The sequence below is a fragment of the Lynx rufus genome, unplaced genomic scaffold (genome assembly GCF_022079265.1).
Source record: "Lynx rufus isolate CCGP_SWC_20201006 ecotype Redwood Valley unplaced genomic scaffold, mLynRuf1.p SCAF_24, whole genome shotgun sequence".
In the NCBI taxonomy this organism is placed as follows: Eukaryota; Metazoa; Chordata; class Mammalia; order Carnivora; family Felidae; genus Lynx; species Lynx rufus.
The window spans coordinates 11,480,723-11,505,784 of record NW_025814839.1 but is presented as its reverse complement, the minus strand read 5'-3'; the positions used below and the strand labels follow the sequence as shown (position 1 = coordinate 11,505,784).

Genomic DNA, 25,062 nt, shown 5'->3' with positions numbered 1-25,062 from the left:
ATGTGGGGCTCAGACTCATGAACCATGAGATCATGACCTGAGCAGAAGTCGGACACTTAACCAACTGAGCCACCTAGGCATCCCTAGTATTTCTTTATAATAGCTCATATGAACATTTTTTTTTTTTTACTCCACTCAAGAACTTTATATCTCAGCAGTGTTAATTTGGAAGTAGCACACAAGATTAGTAATTTTTTTTCTTTTCATTCAGTAGTTACCAGATTGTGCCGTGTTTCTCTTCTCTACCAAATACTTAGTGTTCCTCAACTCTATATGCAAAATAAAATTTTGTGGAGAGTTTTCAGCTGGGCCTAATAACACCCAGAAATTTCAGTTTAATTGTTCTGGGGTTGTGCCTGGGCATGTAATTTTTAAAGCTCTCCAGATGATTCTAATGATTAACCAAGAATCCTATATCCCAAGTAATTATTTTCCCCCATTTAGCTCCTGTTTGGTCCTTACGATGTTCCCACAGAATAATCTTTCTGATTTTTGATTTTCAGATGTCTTGTTCCCTCCACTCTTATGCTCCACTGAGAGTCAGTTCTCAGCAACAATGGGGAAGAGTGAACATGAGTAAATCTGTAGATAATGAGAAAGGATTTTAGTCAGTGGCTTTAAACTACCTTTTACCAAACCTGTACATGAGATTACAGATGTACTCAGATTGACTAATCTTTTTACTACCTGTTGATGTTCTTAGTTTTTTTTTCCCTCCTTTCGTCTTTCTACCCCCCCATCTCCCTCCCCCTCTTCTTCCTATTTCTTCCTTCCTTCAGCCTGTCAACCAGATTGTTAGCACCAGGAGGTAGTAGTTCAGTTCAACAAGTATTTGAGTACCTGATATAACGAATGCACCATGAGGAGAGCAAGGACCTCATAATTTCAGTGGGAAGGAAAGAATCAGAGGTCCTAGATAATCTATATCTTATATACTAACTCCTAGAACTGTCTGTACTTTTTTTTTTTAGTTTATTTATTTATTTTGAGAGAGGGAGAATCCCAAGCAGACTTGGCCCTGTCAGCACAGAGCCCCACTTGGGCTCGATCTCACCAACTGTGAGATCATGACCTGAGCTGAAATCAGAGTCAGAAGCTTAACCAACTGAGCCACCCTGGCGCTCCATAGACTGTCTGCATTTTAATGGGTTAGTGTCTCTGGAGTACATGGGCACAGTACTTATCATATAAGTCATTAATATGTCCCTTATTCTCTTTCAGGTATCCAAACTATTGACTCTACCCAGGCCCTATTCCTTCCAATTGGAGCATCTGTCTCTCTCCTAGTAATGTTCTTCTTCTTTGACTCAGTTCAAGTAGTTTTTACAATATGTACAGCAGGTAAATAAGTTTCTCTGTTCTTTTTTCTTTTAAGTTTATTTATTTTTGAGAGAGAGAGAGAGCATGCACACACCAGTGAGAGAGAGGGAGAGGAGAATCCCAAGCAGGTTTTCTACCGTATCAGTGCAGAGCCCAACAACTTGGGGCTCAATCTCACAAACCATGAGATCATGACCTGAGCTGAAATCAAGAGTCATATGCTTAATCAGCTGAGTCACCTGGGTGTCCCATGTTTCTCTATTCTTGAACATTAACCTAAAAGGAAATTTTTTCACTTCTTTTTTTTTTTTTTTAAGTTTATTTATTTTTGAGAAAGAGGCAGAGTGCAAGTTGGGGAGGGGCAAAGAGAGGGGGAGACACAGAACCCGAAACAGGCTCCAGGCTCTGAGCTGTCAGCACAGAGCCCAACACATGGCTCGAACTCAAGAATTGTGAGATCATGACCTAAGCCAAGTTAGACATTTAACCAACTGAGCCACCCAGGCACCTCTCACGTCTTTTTTTTCTTTTGAAAGGAAACCAAGGTAAGTTTCCTGGAACCAAGGTTCCACTGAGACTCGAACCCAGGATCTTCTGTGTACTTCTTTTTAATCATCATTCAAAACTTAAGACCTATACAACCTGCCATGCAAGTTTTTTTCCATAAGTCTGGCTTTTCTTCCCCATCTTCTCCTTGAACCATTGGATACCCGTATCATCAGTTCAGGACTGTCAGCACAGTCTGAACAAAAGGCCAGGGGTTTGAAAACTTGTGAGCTTTATGACACCAGAACAGGACCACTTTGACTCCTTGTCTGGAGTCAAAGTGTCCAGAAGGTCCAGTGTGGCGAAGCGGTCATTGGCAACCCCCACCAATGTTTCTGTAGACAGACGCATTGGTAACTAATCAGAGTAATTTGACTGTCAACCCTCTGATCAGTTTTCAAGTCAAGAGATGATGGAAATGTATAGAACATCAACAAAATGCCAGACATGTTAGATCATCCCCTGGCTCGCCATTTATCTTTCCGTGTTAAGATAGAAAAGAATGAGAAAACCTGTCTATGCTTCCCATTCCTTCAAATCAGGTACTGTTTGTTTTTCAAGACTTTATTTGTACAGTGCTAAAGGAAGATATTTTTCTTCTGTCGTTAATTAATTGTATCTACTTATTGAGAAGAGTATCCTGGTCAGTGTTTCCATAAGTCCTGCCATTTTTCTTAAACAACAAAACTTAACCATATATTTTCTTTCTCTAGTTCTTGCCACAATAGCTTTTGCTTTCCTCCTTCTCCCGATGTGCCAGTATTTAACAAGACCCTGTTCACCTCAGAACAAGTAAGGACTTGGGATTTTTCTCTAAATTTTAAATGTTTTTATGTCACACTTGATAACATTGTTAGGAGTCTAAATTTCTGGTATGGACCAGAGCACACAAATGCTAGAAGACTGGGAAGGGAGACGTTTGATCTTTAAGACTGGAAGGTAGTACTTCCTTTTGCACCTTTTCATAGGAGAGGAAATATACACAAATCTTAGGAAGTCGGAGTCGTTGAAACATGCTTCCTGCTCAGATTATTGAAAGATGAGCAGTTTCATTTTGAAGCAATGCTTTTGTCTCTTGACTAGTGAGTTAATGGGATGTGATCAACTCAGACATTCTTTGCCTTTTGTCTTTGGTGACCAAGAATATATACTAACCACTTGGGTTTAAACCCAGTGTGCACACCTTTCACATCTCAACTCCTAAAGCCATTGCTTCATGGACACCAAGTGCTGTGTTAATAGAGATCCCATATGAACGTAAGGAAACCAGTCACTAGGAGCAGCTGATTTTCCCAGGAATTCGTGATAACCAGATAGAGTTGTTACCATTTTATAAATATGTATTCATCATCACCCAGTGGATTGAACTATTGACCTTCTTGATTTTGCTTTCCTCATAAAAACAGAATTACCCTATAGTGTACTTCATTCTCCTAAGATTGGTATTGTCACTTTAAATTGTAAACATCCATGTTGATAATTCGGGATAACAACTACAATATCAGAGGGCTGCAGAAGGATCATTAAGGCCTTTGCATTTCCTGTAGCCTACTCCAAAGAGGTTTGGGTGTTTTCAATTTCTGGGAGTCTAGGTATTGCCTGCTATTCTAATCTGGCCCTGATGAACTCTGATCGTGAAGAACCAAGGGAGAGTTTGATTATTGAATATAATGTATCAGCTGTTAGTCCAATAAATATCATGTGTTTTCCAGGATTTCCTTTGGTTGCTGTGGGCGTTTTACTGCTGCTGAATTACTGTCATTCTCTCTGTCTGTCATGCTCGTCCTTATCTGGGTTCTCACTGGCCATTGGCTTCTCATGGATGGTGAGTAACATGTGACAAGTTGAAGTGTTAATACAGTTTATAGTTAAATTTGTCCTCCCTTCCTCTGCTTTTTGTGTTTTAGTAATATTTCCTCTGATTACCATGAGTATTAGGTGTCCAAAGATGGTGGTGTTACATATTGTTGAGTTATTATTTTTACCCACATTCTCAAGATATTTTTAATAATACAGCTTTTTGAGGTATAGTCCACATTTTTACCTACTTGAAGTGGCTTTTAGTATATTCAGAGAGTAAAATCATAACATCATATGACCTATATGTCTGCCTTCTTTCACTTAGCATGATGTTTTCAAGGTTCTTATTCATGTTGTAACCTGAATCAGTATTTCATTTCTTTTTATGGCCAAACACTCTTCAGTTGTATAGATATGCCAATTTTATTTATCTATTCATCAGTTTCCACTTTTTTAGCTATTATGAGTAATACTAGTATGAACATTCATATGTAATTTTTTGTCTATAGATTATGTATTTTCTTACATAAATGGAATACTGTAATATAAAATACATATGTGGAATATATGCCATATATGTATTATATACAATAGACTCTTTTATGTAATGATACAAATACATGTCTGTATCATTACATAAAGATGTATCCTATCCTTTTTAATAATTCCAGAGTATTCCATTGTATGTTGTTTATTGCTGGGCCCTTAGATTGATTTTAATCTTCTCTTATAAATAATCCTGAGGTAAACACTCTTGTTCCACCTCATGGTACACATGTCAGATTACTTAATAAGATTATTTTTCTATGGATGAGTTCCTAGATATTAAATTCCTAGATTAAAGGGTTTTTGTAGTAAAAAGTTTTTTTATCTGTTATTATACTGCCTTTCAGAAAGGCTGTGGCAGTTTATACTCCTGTCCATAGCATGTGAGGATTTCCCTTCATTGGTGATGATAATGATGAAATAATAATGGCAGTATTATTCAGCTAACATTTATTGAGTGCTTCTTACGCATTGGGTGCTTTCCTGGGTGTTTGCGTGGATTATCTCATTTAATCCTGGAAAGTCTTTGAAGTAGGTACTGTTATTGTTCCATTTTATAGACAAGGAAACGAAGTTCAGAGAAGTCACTTACCCAGTCACAGAACTCCTGTGTATACTTGATACTTCTCAAAATATCTTGGAAGGACATTTCCAAAAATCCCCCCTTACTCTTTTCTCTCCTCTAAGACGTTTTTCATTTTTCTTAAAGACCATGTAAGCACTTCCATCTCCTTGCTCATTCAGTCCTGACTCCTGTTCTCACAGTTCATTTTCCTGATCTCAAGAAACTTTAACCATTGCTCTGCCCCACAAAGTCTGTTCACTTTCTCCTTTCCTCTGGTGTTTCAGAAGGGAAGGAAGTTAAAATACAAAAGATGATTTTATACTGTTTGTAGTACTATCTAAAGAATTTTTAAAGGAGGAATTTAAAAATCAGAGATTATGGGTATGGATTGCACTTACTCCCATTATCCATTCCAAGCAACTACAAGGCTAATCAAGACCTTGGAAACAGAGCTCTTTGGAAGCAACTGCCAGGTCTGAGAGGCTCCTCTCCACTAAGGCACTGGTCCCTGCAGCTTTGAGGATGGCTTAACTGTGGAACTGTCATTCAGTGTTGCCTAAGCACAGAGCCAGCGAGAGTGATGCTCACTGTCCATGCCTCAAGTTCAGGAGTAGCTCACACTTGTATCGCAATATTCTGCTCATGGTCAAATCATATAGAACTTGACAAAAAGGATTTTAAACTTTGTGTGCACGTGTGATCCAGAATTAGTAATATAATCTTGATAAGGAGGAAATTTTAAACCTTGAGGAAAATTAAAATCTTATTCTTTTGTTTCAAGGGTTTGGTTTTTTTTTTGTCTTGTACCAGTTCAAGAATTTGAAATTTATGTGTGCCAAGTTAACTAGTGAAAAACTCTAAGAAACTGAGTATTGTAAGGAAACAAGCTATAGAGTGGATTGAGAGCTCTGTAAAGCTATAGGTAAATGGCACATGTGATTTTAATCGTAGGTGATAATTATAGAGAAGCGCTTTTTAAATTGTAAATCATGCAGAGATACCCAGTATACTTCTTCAGCAAAAAATATTTTTAAAAACAATAAGACAAAATTATGGTGATGGAGAACAGACAAGTGGTTGTGTGGGGGAGAGGGTGTGACTATAGCTCAAGGATTTTATTGGGGTGATACAAGTATTCACACTGAGGGTGGTGGTGGCTATATAAGTCTATGCCTGTGTTAAAATTCACTGAATTACCTCTAAATAAAAACTATCAATATTACTGTTTGTTAATCTTCAAATGTTACACATATTCATAAAATATTTAATACTTAAATATTACATAAAATGTATAACTTTATAAATACATAATTTGTTTGTATATAATTGTTGTCATAGTTGTTCATCACTTTTATTGAGTGCCTACCATATACCAAGCTCTTGAGACCCAAAAGTAGTTCCTGGAGCACCTGGATGGCTCAGTTGGTTAAGCACCTGACTCTTGATTTCAGCTCAGGTCATGATCTCATGGTTTGTGGAACGAGCCTTGCATCTGGCTCTGCGCTCACAGTGCAGAGCCTGCTTGAAACTGACTCCCCTCTCCCCTCTCCCCCTCCTGCCCCCACTCCTGCTTGCACATGCTCTCTCTCTCAAAATAAATAAATGAACTTTAAAAAAAAGTTCCATGAGGTTGCAGACCACATTACCCCTTAGATTTATTTAGAGGCCTTTAATGAGTCAGAATGGAAAACAGTGTCAAAATCTGCCTGACCATGTGATAATTCATATTTGCTGATTTCTGACCGGTTTGGTCTCTTATTTTAGCATCTTAAATTGCCTTATAAAAAAACATTTCTGTGATCATTTGCTTTGGAATGTATATAAGCATCCTGAAGTGCAGTGTTTAGGTTGTTTGTTTGTTTGTTTGTTTGTTTTTGAGAGAGAGAGAAGGAGAGGGAGAATCTTAAACAGGTTCCATGTGTGTGTTCTATCTCAGGACCGACCGTGAGATCATGATCTGAGCCAAAATCAAGAGTTGGACGCTTAGCCGACTGAGCCACCCAGGCGCCCCAGTGTTTAGGATTTTTAAGTAGTTACCAGAACTATTAAATTTCCCAAATCTAGTATCAGTGCTTGCAGTATTCTTATGGATTGGTGCTTGATACTTCAGTGCTTGTGGAGGTTGATAAAGAATAAGTTCAGAAAAAGAAGTTACATCTGAAATCACATAAATTGCTTGCCCGGCTTATTGTAGAAGAGTAAATGCCTATTTTTATATACTAGGTATTAAGAGTATTGATGAAGTAGCAAGTGTGTGTGTTTGACTTTTCCTGAGATTAAGTCTTGATTTCTGCAGAAGAATGACTTGTTAACCTGAAAAGCATGTAGGTGATTTTGAAAGACTTTCATAGAGCCTAATCTCTTTTTAAATCTGTTACAGAAAATTAGGGAGTCTTAATCATGATAATGACTGGAGTAGAGATAGTAAGTATTAGTCCACATCAATCTCATAGCTGCTTTTATGATTACATCCTTCAGTCTCACCTAAACCAGTGCTTCCTGATGAGAAAGCAGGCAGCACAGACATTTCTCCTCTACTACTTTTGAACAAAAACTATTTAGAAATGCTCGTTAGCTGGTTAATACCTAAACCAGATTATTTCAGTCCATATAAAATGACTTTTAGCTATATATTCTGAAGAGAAACTGTTTTATGCTAATGTCCTTAAATGAAAGAGTCCACTTCTGTAAACACCAATCCATAAGAATACTGCAAGCATAATGATTCTCCCTGTACAAATATTATGTGAAATGAGATGATAAAAAGCTTCAGGTGCCACTGCTTTAACTAGAGTAATATAGGGCAGTCATCACCTGAATCATCACCACATTGATTCATCTCAACACTGGAAAACCCAAAGTCCTTCTGATGACAAATGGTATGTAAATTACCTTGAAGTCTTGGGGCACCTGGGTGACTCAGTCGGTTAAGCGTCAGACTTCAGCAGGTCATGATCTCAGCAGGTCATGATCTCATGGTCCAATCCATGGGTTCAATCCCCACGTCGGGCTCTGTGCTGACAGAGCCTGGAGCCTTCTTCAGATTCTGTGTGTCCCTCTCTGTCTGCCCCTCCCCTGTTTATGCTCGTTTGCGCAATCTCTCTCTCTCTCTCTCTCTCTCTCTCTCTCTCTCTCAAAAATAAACATTAAAAAAAATTACCTGAAGTCTGTCAGCCCCCTCTGTGGTCTGAGGTTCTCTGAAATCCCACTAACTTGTGGTGACTCTGCTTTCGTGGAGCCCTTTATTCGTGTGTCCAGACACACATGATACTATTTATAGGTTTTGCTAAGGGTTTTAAATTTACCAAGCTGCTGACCCAAAAAGGGATACCTCTCAAAACAGCAAGCAATGTTCTTTATACTCTCTTGTCTACTCTTCCCAGGCATTGCATAGAAGAGAAAAATACCTATTTTCTAGTAGTATGTCACTAAAAAAGAAAAAGTTGGCATGATAGAAGGTGACATTCTTTTCAAGATACACTGATTTACACAGCCATCTGAAACACATACTTGAGAACAAGTTAGCAGAATTTTCTTCATTGTACCTTTACAGGCAGGGGCAGGGGCCGGGGCCAGGCTTACTAGACTCGCTGACAGCAGAATGGGGTAAACAGTTGTCTGTAAGATAGCTGCAGAGTACGTTTCACTGCAACATTTCCTCTAGACTGTGGAGCCGATAGAAAGCTGCCCATAAGAGGCACCTTTATTTTCCCAGTGACCCATCAGAAATACATTTCCATCATGAAATTCACCTGATAGCTAAAATTCTGAGTGTCCAGTGAGGTTCCCCAAACCCTAATCAACCCTAACATGTAGACGTTTCCATCACCTTTTGTCATTATTGATATTCCCCAATATTTACTTACCCAGGAGTCTCTTTTCCCTGCCAGTTTGCACTGGTTGAACTTCCCGTGACCAAGAGTAGAATTTTCCCCACCCCCCAAAAAAGAACTTTTGAGCTTTTTAAAAATTTATTTTGATGATAGTTTTTAATATTTATTTTTTAGAGAGCGGGGGTGGGGCAGAGAGAGAGAAACAGGATATGAATTGGGCTCCGCACTGATAGCAGAGCCCGACACAGGGACAAAAAACTCACCAACCATGAAATCATGGCCGGAGCCAAAATCAAGAATCAACCGCCTAACCAACTGAGCCACTCAGGCGCCCCCAGTTTATATATTTTTGAGAGAGAGAGAGAAGGCGCACGTGCTCACCCCTGCGAGTGAGAGCAGAGAGACTGGGAGAGAGAGAATCCCAAGCCCACGGGGCTCGAACCCACGAACCGTGAGATCACGACCTGAACCGAAACCAAGAGTTGGATGCTCAACCGACTTAGCCATGCAGGCGCCCCTGAGCTTTTCTTACAATTACTCTTTCTCAGATTCTAGTGTTTGATGTTTGTTTTCTGCTGTTACAGAAAATGTAGCTTTCTAGCCATGGTCTTTAATGTTTTGAAATAGGTTCTTCTCTGACGTGGAAATTATCTTTACAGACTTCTCTGCACAATCAGAAATCATCTTGTAGGCAGTGATAATTTGGTAGTAGAAATTTTTTGAATGAATGTTTCTCAGTTAAAGCCTGTTCTTTGAAGTTAATTTAAAGTGAAGACAATTATAAATGTGGTTGTTTTAGGGCAAGGCATGAAGTAAGGTTTTTAAAAAAATTTTTTTTTAATGTTTATTTTTGAGAGAGAAAGAGACAAGAGTGTGAGCTGGGGGAGGGGCAAAGAGAGAAGGAGACACAGAATCTGAAACAGGCTCCAGGCTCTGAGCTGTCAGCACAGAGCCCGATGCGGGGTTTGAACCCATGAACCGTGAGATCATGACCTGAGCCAAAGTCAGACGCTCAACCGACTGAGCCACCCAGGTGCCCTGGCATGAAGTGTGTTTTCAGAATTTTATATACTAAGAAGCGTTAATAGTAAGAAGACGTTTCAGTGTGTTCTTGAACTAAATCTAGAGTTTTATCTACTTTCAGTTTCATCTGGCAAATTAACCTTTTAAATTTGGGAAATCTTGGGGCGCCTGGGTGGCGCATTCGGTTAAGCGTCCGACTTCAGCCAGGTCACGATCTCGCGGTCCGGGAGTTCGAGCCCCGCGTCAGGCTCTGGGCTGACGGCTCAGAGCCTGGAGCCTGTTTCCGATTCTGTGTCTCCCTCTCTCTCTGCCCCTCCCCCGTTCATGCTCTGTCTCTCTCTGTCCCAAAAATAAATAAACGTTGAAAAAAAAAAAATTAAAAAAAAAAATTTGGGAAATCTTGAGAGAATTTGACCAATAGGTGGTATCATGCATTAGCTAAAAGCTGGTGAATCTTGTGCACACACATTTACTGTTCAGGGATCGTTAAACCAGGTTCACAGTGTGGATCCACTGACCAGCTCAGGGACTAGAAGAGTCTTGAACAGATGTCTAGTTCAGCCCCCTCATCTAATACACTTGCTACTAATCTGTGATTAGAAAATGTTCAGTGCCAAAAATCTAGCAATTGATTTGTTTTCTTGTTTTAAAATGCTAGACGCTGGTACTTAGTCCACATAGGGCTTAGCTATCTACAGATCCTTTATCTTAGAACTGAGCACTGCTTAAGAATTTACAGGTTGCATGTTGCTTTTCAAGAACATTTTGGCTTGGTTTGGTGTCATTGTCTTTGTCCCTGACCCTACTGGTTGTGGAAGACAAAGCGACGCAAAGATTATATCGATACTAAGTTGAAAGTAATTCTAGACAAGTGGCTAAGATTAATAATTTACTACTCTTAACGTTTTTGGTTAATTTTAAATGTAAATTAACCCAAAGTGAAGATGGTTGGTAAAGCCATTTGGGAGAGTCTTGAGTCTCTCAAGCAGCATGGAATGAGGGAAAGTTATCACTTCTCTTAATTTTGGCTTGGGAAAGTGCTAAGGAGGAGGTAAGATTATGAAGAGTTACTTGAATGAAAATGGAGAAAAAGAGAGGCAAACTAGAATACTTGAGGGTATGTTCCTATGATGGGACAGATTGTGGCAGTGTTCTTTTGGGGGTAGGAGTGATACTCGTTATCTGAAACAGTCAGAAGGGATGCATTCTGCTTCAAATGTGGAACTCACAGCACAGCTGGCGACGCTTGGTTGGCGTGACTGGGAAGAGGGTATTGCTCAGCTTAACTGGGGAGGAGTAGGAACAAAGGAAGACAGACTCTGGGGACACGCCATCCCGTGAGTTGTGCCCAATGCTGTGGGACTTATAATTAGACTTGATCCATCAGAGTAGGGAGCCTAGTGACTGTAAGGCAGGAAATGATGCAAAGTGAATTGTTTACAGTGGCAGTGAAGAGTAAGTGGGAAAGAGAGAAAGTGAAGAAGGACGCACATCAAACTAGGGAAGTGTGACCGAGGTGTGCTGTAACAACAAAGGGTGGTACACAGAATGGCCGTGGATGGAGTGCACGTGATGAAACACTGATAAATTGAAAACGAATGTAGTTTCTTGTATGGAAGATAGAGATAGAATGACAATGTCCCTGAGCAGTTCTGTCTTGTCCGTGTTTGGTTGTGACTCAGGTGGGGTAGGATCAGCATAAGAGGAGTGACAAAGCAATGAGTGGATGCTTAGACCCTGTGGCCTGTAAAGGCTTCTCCCAGTTTAGGGTTAAGGGACTGTATGGTAAATTGAAAAATTCTGGAACGGACCAGTCACCTGCATGTGTCACATAGGCATATACATTTAACCTTGGGAACCTGCCCCTTTGGTTATCATCAGTCAGCCCTCTGACCTTTACTGCCACACATCTCTTCCTTTGTTCCCTTGGTGCACTTTGCACCCCACGTTTGCACTTGTAAGTTCCTGAACAGATCACTTGCTACCCTACTGCCCTCACCCCTTCCTCTGCCCCAGGGGCTTCCCACCCTCCACTGACCACTGTTGTTCCTCAGGCCAGCTGAGCTTATCCCTGCCAGTGCCCTGTTTATCGATTCACAGCACAGCCAACTATTTGTTTCTGGAGATCATTATAATGGGAAACCCTGTTTAAAAAAAATGCATATGGGTTGATTATATCATGGGCCTTGGTTCTGTTCTTAGAAATTTATAAAAAAATAAAGGAGACCCTAGTAAAACAAGCACATCCTAGATTATCGTAAAATCAGAAATTATGTTCAACCACATCTCTCCAAAATGCATACTGCAGTACACAGCGTGGAGATCACCGAGTGCTTGATAACGGTATGACAGAGGAAGAATCCAGATAGTTTGTTCTTTTTCCCAGTGTTAGCACTGTCTTCCAGGGTTAGGAATGGTTTTTCTCCTCTTGTTTGTGCAACACCATTCCCATGGTAGGAACTCCCCAAACATGAGTTGATTTGACATGTCCAGGGTCTGCCAGACTGCTCTATTTGCCCACTTAGCTACATGTCCTGACAGTTTACCACCAATTCTATTAAAATGATATACATGTGTAATCTGGCCTCACTTTTCTAACTTTCCTTGGAGTAATTTTAAATTTAAAGTAGATGGAACATAATTTTTCATTCATTCTGAAAATATTTATTGAACATCTACTCTGGTAAGTGCTGGGGCTTCACAGAAAGAATAAGCCATGGTTTTGGTCAACCAGGAGTACCAAATTTAAGCAATAAATTTGCTTGTATATAAATAATCACACTGTTACAGAATGGGTGAGCAAGTTGAGAGAGATTTCAGAGTTCTGTGGTGTCAAAAAGAAAAAAAAAAAAACCCTACTTAATCTGATAGATCAGGAAAGACTCCCTGAAAAAGAGTTTTCTGACCTAAGAATGAGGATAGGGGCACCTGGGTGGCTTAGTCAGTTCGGCGACTGACTTCGCCCCAGGTCATGATTTCATAGTTCATGAGTTTGAGCCCCGCGTCGGGCTCTGTGCTGACAGCTTGAAGCCTGGAGCCTGTTTCAGATTCTGTGTCTCCTCTCTCTGCCCCTCCCCCGCTCATGCTCTGTCTCTCCCTCTCTCAAAAATAAGTAAACATTTAAAAAAATTTTAAAAAAAGAATTAGAAGCTTGACTGACTGAACCATCCAGGCACCCCAGAGCTTTATCATTCAAAACAATCTCCTGGGTCTTACACAGTTGAGCACTATCCAAGAGCATGAGAAAAGGGATGTCCCCGAAAACCAGTCCGTCAGAATGGGCTAAAGTGGGCACTTTGCACAAGTAGGGTGTAAATGTCTTAACTTGGAGCTTAAACTGGGCCGCTTGACTTTTGAGGGGACTTAGAGACTGTTAGGTTTATAAGCAGAATAGCTTGTGGAAAGAGGATGAGTCTACTCCACACTGACCAATGTCTGTGGCCTCCTCCCCAGCCCTGGCCATGGGTCTCTGTGTCGCCATGATCGCCTTTGTCCGCCTGCCCAGCCTCAAGGTCTCCTGCCTGCTTCTCTCAGGGCTTCTAATCTATGATGTCTTTTGGGTAAGTGTCTGTTTCCCTGAAGCCACTGTTCTCTTTTGTGTTTAATTCGAGTACGTGTGTGTCTCTTGGGGTGGGGGGAGAGCAGGCAGGCAAAGTTCTGTGCCCTGGGAGCAAAGATTTTCTTTCACCTCCAAAACATGCAGTCAAAAAAGCTTGATGATGTAATATTCTGAGACTTTGCTCTTAAGAACGAGGAGGGCTGATGCTGAGATCAGGTTGCTTCTAGCTCCCTCTGTTGAAGACGTCTCTCCATTCGGCAGGTGTTTTTCTCCGCCTACATCTTCAATAGCAATGTCATGGTGAAGGTGGCCACACAACCGGCTGACAATCCCCTTGACGTTCTATCCCGGAAGCTCCACCTGGGGCCCAATGTTGGGCGTGATGTTCCTCGCCTGTCTCTGCCTGGAAAACTGGTCTTTCCCAGGTAGGACTAGCATGTTGGGCCTCGTCTTGTGATGGTTAATACACTGTCTTCTCCCTGTGCCTCTGTGCTCCTTGATTGGTCTTTGTCATCAGCATTCTTATCCTAGACTGGAAAAGGGCTGTGAGTCATCTGTCCATTATACAAATGAGAAAGAGAATATTGATTTGACTTGCAAAGATTTGTCACTAAATGATACAGGTGCTACTTTTTATTATTGATTAATGTTCTCAAATAACCATATGTTACTACTGTTACCATATTTTGGAGTTGGCTGAAGGGAATTCACAGGAGAATCTGGATCCTTTTTTCTTCTAAGATGTTTGTAAAAATATGTCCTAATGCTAAAATTATACAGTGGCTGGTAATATAATCTTGGAAAAAATTGTGTTGCTTTAATATCCGTGTCTGGTAGTAGTCAGGTGCTTGTTTGAAGTTACAGCAGTGAATGTGTGACAAATACTGAATTGCTTGACATTTCTAGAGGAGACAGTACTTAAACAGACGACTTTAGCAGTCACTTTAGAGGTGCTCTCTTAAAGCAGTGAGGGAGCCTGGTTAAAGACATTCATCGTCAGTACTCTTCTGGCTTGTAATCTCTAAACTCTTACAAACTAGTGCTGTTCCACCGCTAGAGATTGCCTCCCATTCAGGTAAGTCCAACTTCTTAAAAAAAGCTGACAAATGACTCTGCACAGGAGGAGAAATGGGATTGTTGAGGGTGGCATCCCTGACCTGTGCCACTGCATTCCAGCTCCACCGGCAGTCACTTCTCTATGTTGGGCATTGGGGACATCGTGATGCCTGGACTCCTGTTGTGCTTTGTCCTTCGTTACGACAACTACAAAAAACAAGCCAACGGTGACTCCTGCGGTGCCTCTGGACCCGCCAATATCTCTGGACGCATGCAGAAGGTCTCCTACTTTCACTGCACCCTCATTGGATACTTTGTAGGTAAGACAGTGGGAGAGGCACGTGATCCACTAACTGTCCTCCAACCCGTGGAGTTAAATCAGGTCTTCTAGCTGCAGATGCTGGATGGAAGGAGTGCAGTAACTGTGGTTGCTATTACAGACAACCACGAAGGACAAGTAACAGTGGCCTGTGAGATGACAGGTGCTGTCCTTACTGGTCAGCCCGTTCCCGATCCAGCAGTAATCTCTGAAGAACATTGGAAGAAGAGTATGGTCAGTTCTACCACACAGTGATCATGGATCAGTCTGTGTGCCTAATTAAATCTTCAGCTTGAAGTTAATCCATGTCTTGCTTAATTTCCCATTTTTTTAAACAGGTATTTCCCTTCATTTGTTCTAATATGTTTATCACCTCTAATCTCAGACTCTCACTAGGCTAGTTTTTCTCTAGGCAGCTCACTTACGGACCAGCAGTAAGAGACCTGTGTGATTGGGCTAGGAATAGCGGTAACCTGTCTGCACCTACAATGACTACAGCATAGTGGTTCATTTCAGTACAAAAACTCAAGAGACAGGCATGGCAAGTGGTGTTAGCCCCACTGAACAGTAGAGGAGGCTGAGGCTCAGAGAGGTGAAGTGCCGTAGCCAGGGTTACACAGCTTTTGTAAGTAGCACAGTTGGAACTTGGACCCAGGTCTTTTGCCTCCGAGTCTGGCATCACATACCACACAAGACTGAGGAAGACCAGGCACGCTCAGTGCGGAAGTGAGGGCTTGAACCAGGAACCTGAGCACAGACAGGGACTTGAGCCACTCACACGTCCTTGCAATGCTAGCATTTTTAAAGCTGTAGTGTTCCATGCTTCTTTAACTGCTAGGGCTGGGCATTTCATACCCTACCTATTGGACAGAATGTGTCACAGTAGAGCTGTCCAGTCTGAAGACCCTGGCAAGCAGCAGCCATATTACAGGTTCTTTTCTCTCGGGGCTGGCCCCTTGGCATTATTCACGAGTGTTTTTCTCTCCTTATAGGTCTGCTCACCGCTACTGTGGCATCTCGCATTCACCGAGCAGCCCAGCCTGCCCTTCTCTATTTGGTGCCATTTACCTTATTGCCACTCCTCACGATGGCCTATTTAAAGGTGAGAGAAGCAGTTAAAAACCTATGAAAGCAATAACTTGGCATATATTCTCCTTGCCAGAGGTGGTTCTCCTTAAGCCCCAGAGCTCTTGGTCTTGACAGTGGGTTGATGGGTTTTTGCTAACCTGGTATTAGCAACCTCTTCCAGACTATTACAGCCATTGGCAGAAAATGCTAGTGAGTTAGACTACTCACGCCACCTGGTCATGGATGGACTAACTGAAATCCCTAGAGCTCAGCTGCAGAGACTTCCTGTTTCCCTTAAAAGCAGCGCCCTATTGTCACTTAACAGCTTTTTTAGTACTCTGCCTTAAAGTTTGGAAATAAGAAATGTATGATTACAGCTAGACTTGGAGCATTACCTTATAATATTTGCATTATCCCCATTTTACAGAGGAGGAGGCAGAGAGGCAAACTAACTCGCCTTTAGCATCTCACTGAGAAATGAGAGAACTTACACCCTTCTTGGCGTAAGGGGCCTAAGAGCTCTTCTAGTGAGTTCTTCAAAGAATGGTGGTTATCTTTCAGTGCATGAAATTGAAATGTTCTTTGATTCTCTGCAGAAGCAGTGTGGTCTGAGATCAAAAAGGACTTGTAGATGTGTGTGGCTCACGTTTAAACCTGTAACTTAGTAAAGTTCCTTCTTTCCCAGGGTGACCTTCGGCGGATGTGGTCTGAGCCATTCCACTCCAAGTCCAGCAGCTCCCGATTCCTGGAAGTATGATGGATCCCAGAGAGTGACCAGAATGGCCATCTTAGTCCTTTTCTGTCAACGCGTGGTTTTGTTTCCTCTTAGAGCTGGCCTGGTACTCAGAGATGTACCTGTTTAAGGAACTGACGTGTGACTGGATTTTGCGTTTGCAGGGAGCTTGTTTGCAGGAGCGAGGTGCTGGAGCCCTGCTTGGTTCTTTCTCTTCCTGCCGTTGTAGAGGCGGAGCCCCTCCTGAAGTGACAGGCCCTCCCCAGCACTCCTTCCTCCCCCGTTTTTATGAATCTGCACCAGACTGTTACCCGTGGGGGATGGAGATGTGACTGTTTAAAACTGACAACGGCAAGGAGTCGTTCTGTACCTTTTGAACACTAAAAGGATGAAAAATATTAGCAAACCGAAGTTTCTTCAGTGAACCCTCAAGAACTTTGGGACCAGTTTCCTATGGGGGACTCAGTTTCAGAGAACTGAGACAGAAGCTCTTCTGTCGTTCTATTCTTTCCTTTTTTTGGATTTATTAAATATTTTCTGTGGTGTGAAGTGACTTATTAAATCCACAGACATTGAGTGACTTCTTACAACATAAACATAAGAATTTGTTGTAATGAGTTCATGTCCACCCAGATGTTGTGTTGGCAGTGAACGAGGGCACGGTTTTTATACATACACACACATGCACATAGGTATATATGAATAAACAAAAATTAAAACCTGCTAAGATCATGCTGTGTAGCAGACAGGGACTTGCTGTAATTTTTAGCATGTAGAGCAGTTTACTCTGGCTTTCTTGTATATGGATAAGCTGCTGTCTTTCCCTCCACAACTGAACGTGCAGTTAAAAACCAGTATAGTATTTGTACTGATATACTCATGGACTTTAGGGGGCTCTCATTTGGTTTTGATCAGTGTAGCAAATTAGGGATGAAAAGTTAAAACTTTTTGGCCCTTTTTTTGTTTTTACAGGCTTCTCCCTTGCAGGGTTTTTAGTAGTTTCTTCTTGAACCAATGCATGTAATATAGCAGCAGGTGTCTTTGTGCTTTCTGATCATAGTAATGTACTACTTGTAAATACATTTTTCTATTTTCTATTTTTTTTTGTATTTTTTTTTTTTTTTTGGCATTTTGTTTCATTGGTGTGCTGTATTTTCCATGCCCTCACTCCTTTAAGAAAAAAAAAGGAAAAAAGCAACACGATCCTGTCCTTGCTGTTGTGATTATGGTCTTGGTTTACCTGTGGTGACAACTGGGTGTTGGGGACAAATGTCAAATGCCCCTCTGAGCTGGGCCCTACCTTCTAGGAGTTGTGGAAGGAGCGAGCTGCTCTGTCCCCTTAGAATCTGACCATGTGCTGTGGTCTTTGCTGGAGAGCTGGCATTCTGGTAGTAATTTAAGTGTGATCGTGTCAGCTTGCCTTTGTCTCAGCAGCCCCAGCCCGGTAAGAAATTGCCCACTGTACAGGCAGAGAGAATCCTGGCTACCTGACAGCAGAGGTCAGAGAAGGGCCCACGTGTCCTGATTTCTCCCTTTGGCAGGTGACGTGCCTCTGCCTCAACCTGTGTGATGAACTGGTGTGCTGGGCTTCCCGTTGCCAGAAGCCACGGTGGACAGAGCTCGTAGGCCGTGCGCGTCGCAGGGCGTGAGGGCGGGAAGCGATCAGGATGATGCGTTCTTCTGTTGTGTCTTCAAATCCTGCTGAGGGCTGTTTTGTTTTTTGTGTTCTGTTGTTTTTGTTTTTGTTTTTTTAATAAATGACTCCTTTCTAGCCTTTGTCACCTCATCTTCACTTTTGGTTGTTGGTACCACACAGAGCTCCCGTCACCTCCTACCTGCTCTGCCTGTTCCAGAAGACTGATGGGAAGACCCTGTCTCCAGACAAGGTCACCCGTGGCTCTGGTTCAGTCCTAGAGATGTCAAAGAATTGAAGCTTCCGTTGCCCACAGCACTCATAACAGCCTCTGGATTTGGTGAATACCAAAGGTACACTCATGTGCTCGCTGCTCATCAGCTGTATCCTTCCTCAGCCCTTGAGGATGCTAATTAAACAAGGCAGGGGGTGGGGGAACTCTTCCAAAGTGACTAAGTGCTAGTAATGGTTAGAGGTAGTATCCTGGCAGTGATTATCTTTATTTAACTATCTTTTCATGAAAAACCTAAAATCTATAATTTTTTGTCATCCTTGCTCCTGTGCAGGTTTAGGGGGAAAAGTACCCACACGGGTCTCCTGAAAGTAATTTGGATTACAGCTGCTAGTCCTCAAAGCCCTTAAAACTTTGGCACAGGAACCGCAAATATTCCCTTTGTTTTAAATCAACCACAAAAGACACATTAGAATTTCCCCTAGTTCTGGAAATAACAGGACTCTTGGGGGGCAGGGAGCAGCTACAGTTATAGCACATTATTTCAATTTCTCCTTACAATCTTCTCCCCTCCCCTGCCTCATACAGACTTCTGTCTTCCTCTTATTTTTTCTGTTTTCTCAGATGCTCTGACTTCTGGTGTTTTCTAAGAAGTCTTGTTTGCATTAGGCAAGGCATGTTGACAAAGTTCTAGCACAGTCCCCCTTCCTTCCTCACTGGTCTGAGGTTCTTCCACCTCCAGAGAGACTGCACTTTGAAACTCTCATAGTAACTGTCTTCTAATTTGAGCCAATGAAGATAAGACAGCAAAGTTTACCCAAAGTCTTGTATGTTCCATCACTGTTATTACAGCTTCTGTTTTTCTGAATAAGACAACTACACAGCGCCTTGTGTGGGGATGGTGCAAATCAGCACTGGGGGCCTTGGGGGGTGCCTTTGTAGCATGCCAGCACAGGCCTTGGTTAAACAGGTAAGTTACGTTACCTACAAGAAAAAAGGCTAGTTCTCTGTGAGGCTGGAGCGAAGGGAGTTCTGTTTTGTCAACAAAGTGTTAAAAATAGATTCTGCCGTGTCTGCAGAGCAGCTCTCACGTTACCGCTAACCAGATCCAGCGTTGTATGTAGACATTTGTGTTTGGTGAAGGCCAACATTTACGTCAGAGCCTCGGAATGTAATCGTTTTGTATATACATGAAGCGCACTCCTCAGGAATCTCGACTGCGGTTCTTTTCCATGGAAGCAAGGCAGGCCAGGCCGCACAGGCTCCGAAGGAAAGCAACGCATCCTACTTCTGGTGTTCCAGCGCACAATGGCCTGCACGGCCTCCTCCCTTCGCTCCGTCACATCACCTTGGCAGTTTCCAGCCGTGAAATCACTTCAAGAACAGTGGCTCTTAACACGGGTGTCAGCCTTGCCATGGAGTCTGTATGAAGTCCTGCAGATGTGGCCACAGAACCCGGGCTCTTCTCTCTTCCGGGAGGGATAAGCCAGGTAAGACCTTTTTTTACCCATGAGTTATTTCTATTCTGGTGCAATTTACAGACTGCTCCCTGTTTCCGAGACTGAATGAACTCTTCACTTCTGCAGGTTCGGAGTCTAACTTCTCATGTGAATGGAGCCTCTCCCAGGACAGTACTTTGTCCACTTCTCCTTTTCGGCCATGTAATCGGTTTCCTCCTTGGCCTTTCCTTTGGAACTCAAACCCTTTCCCACCCATAGGTGGTAATTCAGTCATGTTTCAACTTAAGCCGTGTCAGGCACTGGCTGCTCCGGGGAACAAAACCCAACAGCCGATGCCCTACTCTAGTGGTCTGCTGCAGGGGCTGCTTAACCATGGAACGTTGTCCCCGCACATGATGTTACCCAGCAGCACAGCACTGAGTTTCAGAGTGCATCAACCTAAAATTGTCAGGAGGCAGTAGTAAGCAGGGGTGTTTATTTGGGATCAAGGAATTGCAATTTGGGGTACACCGATTTGGGTAGCATCCCAAGTAGTGTCCCACTAGGGGGCAAAAACCAGAGGATTTTTTTCAGCGAATATTGTCTACGAAGAGTTCTCATTGGTGTTGGCGGCAGACAACTAATCTTGGCAGAACATAATGGGTTGTTAAGGCTGTCCCCTGGAAGGCGAAAGCTTGTCACTGTAGCAAGTTGCAGGTCCCAGCAGAGTCCTTGGGAGTATCTGCAGTTTAGCCCAGTTCACGGCCCCACCTGGTGAGGATGTGCCTGAGGCCCACCTCCTTAATGGCCTCCTGGCTCCATTTTATTTCACCTTTGACAAGTACGTTCTAGAGCTTTCAGTCCAGGACTCTGGGCTTTCCCATAAATAGCAAAGACATAGTTGGGAATGCTTGTTCATGGGACTGGATGCGCCCAACTAACAAAGTTGAAAGCAGGGTTATAACCATGGTGCAGAAGAAGCCATGTTCCTGACTAAATGTATAAACGACACCGAAGGAAGCACCGAGCACATTCTGTCTCTGAAGCATGGTTTGGAAGTCTCACTACCAAGAGCCAGCAGTTCGTTTGTGGCAATTCTAGCTTTCTGCAGTGCTTTCTAGTGGTGAGCACTTTGGTGTGCTATAGAGCTCTTGGATACTTGAATTATTAAAAATTCATGTGGTGGACTCAGGCTTATGGCTCCTCTCATTTGGATGCTGCATAGTCAGTTGTTTAAGTTCCAAGAAGTCTATCCCCTGTTAAGTAGAACTGTGTAACTTGCCGCTGGTTCGCAGGTGAACAGTGGTCCTGAAATAGAGGAGTCCGTGAGCTTGCTCCAGCCCCCACTGAGTCCTGGGATCCTCACTAGATCCACAAGACTGAGGAACGGGAACCAAGTTAGGGAGAGGAAACAAGGCTTGAGACTGGGAGTCGGGAAGTATGCCAACCAGTGGGCTTTTGCCTCGTGAGGAATGAAAGAAAGGAAGGGGTGTCCAGAGAACAAAGAGATGGAGAGAGGGCAGCAGGGTGGCCACATGCCGGCATCCCAGCCTCTGGGTTCTGAGTGCCAGTTCCTCTGCCTTGCCAAATAGACTGGCTCCAAGCAAGTTACCTATCCGCCTTCTTTTAATTTTCTTTTAACGTTTATTCACTTTTTGAGAGAGTGTGAGCAGGGCAGGGGCAGAGAGAGGAGACACAGAAACTGAAGCAGGCTCCGGGCTCCGAGCTGTCAGCACAGAGCCCGATACGGGGCTCGAACTCACGAACCGCAAGATCATGACCTGAGCCGAAATTGGGCGCTTAACCAGCTGAGCTGCCCAGGTGCCTCTACCTATCCACCTTCTAATGAGACCGTTCACATAGCTCGCCTGGACTTTGAGATGCAGGTAGCACGTGTACCTAACTTATGGCCTTTGTAGTTGAACCTTTTCCCCTAGAGACAGTGGATTTCCTCATACTTCAGTTGGTGGGTATGCAGTAGCACATCCTGGGCTGCTGTGCCCACTTACGCAGCTTCCTGGGGAGGGTAGACAGCTAATTTCAAAAGAGAGTTTAAGGACCTGCTGGTACAGGAAGGAGCACCGCTGGCCTCCAAGATGACAAAGCACTGTATGGATGACAGCGGTGGAGACAGTGCTGCCCTCCCCAAGGCTGCTGGCAGCTCGGGCCATGAGCCCCAGCCCTACCCAGAAGCTCGGGGAATGGAGAGACACCCTCCCCCATTCTCCACTGCCCTGGCCCTTTCAACAGCCACAGGTGCAATCAGGGCCTGTGCCACTGGATGTCACCTAATGTGTCCCCCTGCTGCCATCCGGTCTGGCCTTCACCGTGGTCTTCACGGAGCTGTTCTGCCAGCAGGTCCCCTGCTGTGCCGTCCCGGTGCAAGGTGGCTGGGACTAAGGGTTGGGAAGAACCCTCTGCCATACTGGATGGAGAGGATGGGGACCGGAAGGAGACCCCTCAGCTTTTGACCTGAACAGCTATTTGCCAGAACTGAGAGAAAGGAAAGATAAAGGAGAAGAGTTCTGGTTTAGCCAGTAGAGCAGCTAAAAAAGAACTGGGATGTCTTAAAGATAGAAACATACATTCCCCGAGGCTTTAAATACCAAGGTGAGGGCAATAGAGGCAGGAGAGTGACTCCCATGACATTCTGTGTGGTAAGGCATCGTCAGCAGTTAGCCTCACATAGCCACATGTGGCCTGGGGTTGGTGACAAAGCCCCTCTGAACCTTGGGGATAACAATGCCTTATTTAAAGTATTAAAGGGGCACCTGGGTGGCTCAGTGGGTTGAGCGTCCAACCTTGGCTCAGGTCATGATCTCGCATTCGTGACTTTGAGCCCCACATCAGGCTCTGTGCTGACAGTGCAGAGCCTGCTTCAGATCCTCTATGCCTTTCTCTCTCTGCCCCTTCCCCAATCATGTGCACTCTCTCACAAATAAACATTTAAAAATCTAGCTTTTAAAGAATAGAATATTAAATAAATACTAGGCACTACACTGGTCTATTGAGTTTTCATGTATTCCACACAATTTACCAGTCTTCATGGAGTTAGAATACAATTAAGATAACCCTATTTAAACAGATGTCACACTTTCATTATCTAAACAACCACAGCTTCTGTAAATGCTTCCAGTTCATCACTGAAGAAACTGGTTATCTTTCCACTGTTGAGACGTGAAGAGAGAGCTGGCACTTGAATCCTAGTCCAGTCTTCCAAAACAGAATGGGTTCTGCATAGGTAATAGGATCTTTACCATAAAACCAGGCCAGACCAGGGTCTTGACATTTTCCTGTAAGCACCGAAGGACTTGATACAAAGCAGGGATGATGGGTGGGAGTGTGTAGCAGTCTCCCAAATCTGCATATCCTGGGATGTCTGGGTGGGACCCAGCGGTATGCCTCTCCCTGGCTAAGTTTAAGGAATGGCCTCCCAGAACCTTTAGAGCCTTCCCTTAGCCATTCATTACGAGGCAGCTTCGGCCTTAATTTTTTGCAGCCCAGACTGAGCAGAATGCTCACAACAGAAACGTGACGTGTCCCCACATTAGTCTTTCCAGTAACACAGTTGGGATAGGTTCTGCCTAATAGGTCCTTAAACATTTTGGCCGCCTAGGCCAAGGGTATCAACCTGTAACCAGATTCTGCAAACAACCACTGGTGACGTTTTCACTTTTTTGTAGTACATTTCTTTTCCGTAATAAATGCCACATATGCCCTCTTTTACACTGGTGTACTTTAGAGTCCTGCTATGTGTTTTGAGGGAAAAGTTAACCGCTGCACTGTGAAACCACCCCTTCAGTCATTGTGGGCTTGTAGTAGCTCCCAACTCTGTAGGCTTTTCTTGAACACCTTTGGAACAAAAGACTCAGTGGGCCAAACTTGCAGTCTGTTTTAAAATAAAGAGCGGCGTCATTCTAAGCCACTTGGCTGCAGTCCACAAGATAGAAGGGGAACAGGAGCCAGTGTAAGTAAAAAGTGAGAATGCCTTTCTCTCTCTGCGCCTCTGCGCCAGCAAGCATTTGGAAAATTATCCTCAGGGACGAGGTGGGGAAGTCAGGGCTGAGTATCACTGATGCTCATACGTCATTGTTGTAGTGGATTAATAACTGGTTGAATGGCTGTTCCAAATGAGCAGAGGAATGGCCTGGCAGTAACTGGGAGGAACGGCCTCGTCTTTGTCTTGAGCCTCGCCCAACGTTTCTCTTGCCAGTGTGGCTAAGGACACGACTGCCAGGCTAGCAAAGTGGAAGAGGACACGAAGCAAGGAGAAAACGTAACCATGATCCAGACAGAGCTCAGAGGGCCAGGACAGGTCATTGAACACCGGGAAATTGGATGGAGAGAGTCCTGGCAAGTGATAGCGAGACCCCAGAGATGAGGACCGCCTCGCCTGACAAGAGTCCTCTGAGGTGAGTGCCACTACCACCACCAGTTTTACAGAGGAACTCGCCAAGCCCCCAAGATCTGGCAAGTGGCAGAATTTGCTCTAAACGCTGGCCTGTGACTTTAACCACTGTACTTCCTCTCCAGCACAGAACTACAGATAGTCCCCACCCTCAAAATACAGCTAAGTCATTAGACACTCTGTCACGGCTCTCTGGCCTACTGGGTGCGAAACATTTGAAGCCCAACCACCGCCCAAAGCAAATAATGATCATTGCAACCACCTCTGCCTGGATCTTCCCAAATCCAGCGCATGTTCCACCTCTGGGGGCCAAGATGGTAATCACCTCATATTTTTAATAAAACCTCATGATACAGGGAAGACAGATTTTATTATCCATTTTACACACCAGAAAAAGGAGTTTCAAGGTCAGATAATTTGCCTCAGATCTTCCTGCCTCCTTGCCCAGCTTATCGGAAAGCAGTCCCACCCAGGTTTTGTAGATAGGACTTGTGTGGCTTAAACAAAGGGGGTGGAGGGCCCGTAAACAGGGCACTGCGCAAACAGCGTCCTGTTGGAGGTCAGTGACCACCAACCCTGTTAGGCAGGGAAGAGCTGGAGTTGGGCTGCCCGGGGCCCTGTTCTGACCCAGCTGCTGTTCAGAGGCATAATGCGAGGCCTTCCTCCCAGTAATGTTATGGCCGTGTGGACTAACTGAAAGACTGTTCTTGTACAAGTCAGGAGTCCCTAGAAGGAGGGGCCAGGACCAAACAAAACCTCTCTTTGAGGCATCTGAAGCAACCAGATTTTAATGTTAAAATGATGAATCCCCCATTGCTGTCATTAAAACAAAACAACAAACCATAAAAATAAATGAAAACAACTGTCAGCTGCTGTTATGATCTCCAGTAATGGTGGGCTGTAATTCGAACCAATCCTCCTGCTAAAAATAACTTTAAAATCTAGAAAGTGTCTTCTATAAAGCCGTAAAGAAGATTCTGCT

General features: G+C 43.4%; 1 protein-coding gene across 4 annotated transcripts in view; it reads left to right on the top strand.

Moving 5' to 3' along the window:
* The window catches only part of SPPL3 (signal peptide peptidase like 3), a 138,468-nt gene extending 120,324 nt beyond the window's left edge, over positions 1-18,144 (top strand). For all 4 annotated transcript variants that reach the window (XM_047088426.1, XM_047088428.1, XM_047088427.1 and 1 more), the window contains 8 exons: positions 1,222-1,341; positions 2,580-2,658; positions 3,579-3,691; positions 13,087-13,193; positions 13,454-13,617; positions 14,369-14,568; positions 15,560-15,669; positions 16,321-18,144. In XM_047088426.1, the coding sequence (XP_046944382.1) occupies positions 1,222-1,341; positions 2,580-2,658; positions 3,579-3,691; positions 13,087-13,193; positions 13,454-13,617; positions 14,369-14,568; positions 15,560-15,669; positions 16,321-16,392 (965 nt within the window). In that variant the 3' untranslated portion in view covers positions 16,393-18,144. The remainder of the gene's footprint in view (positions 1-1,221; positions 1,342-2,579; positions 2,659-3,578; positions 3,692-13,086; positions 13,194-13,453; positions 13,618-14,368; positions 14,569-15,559; positions 15,670-16,320) is intronic.
* The last annotated feature ends 6,918 nt before the right edge of the window (positions 18,145-25,062 follow it).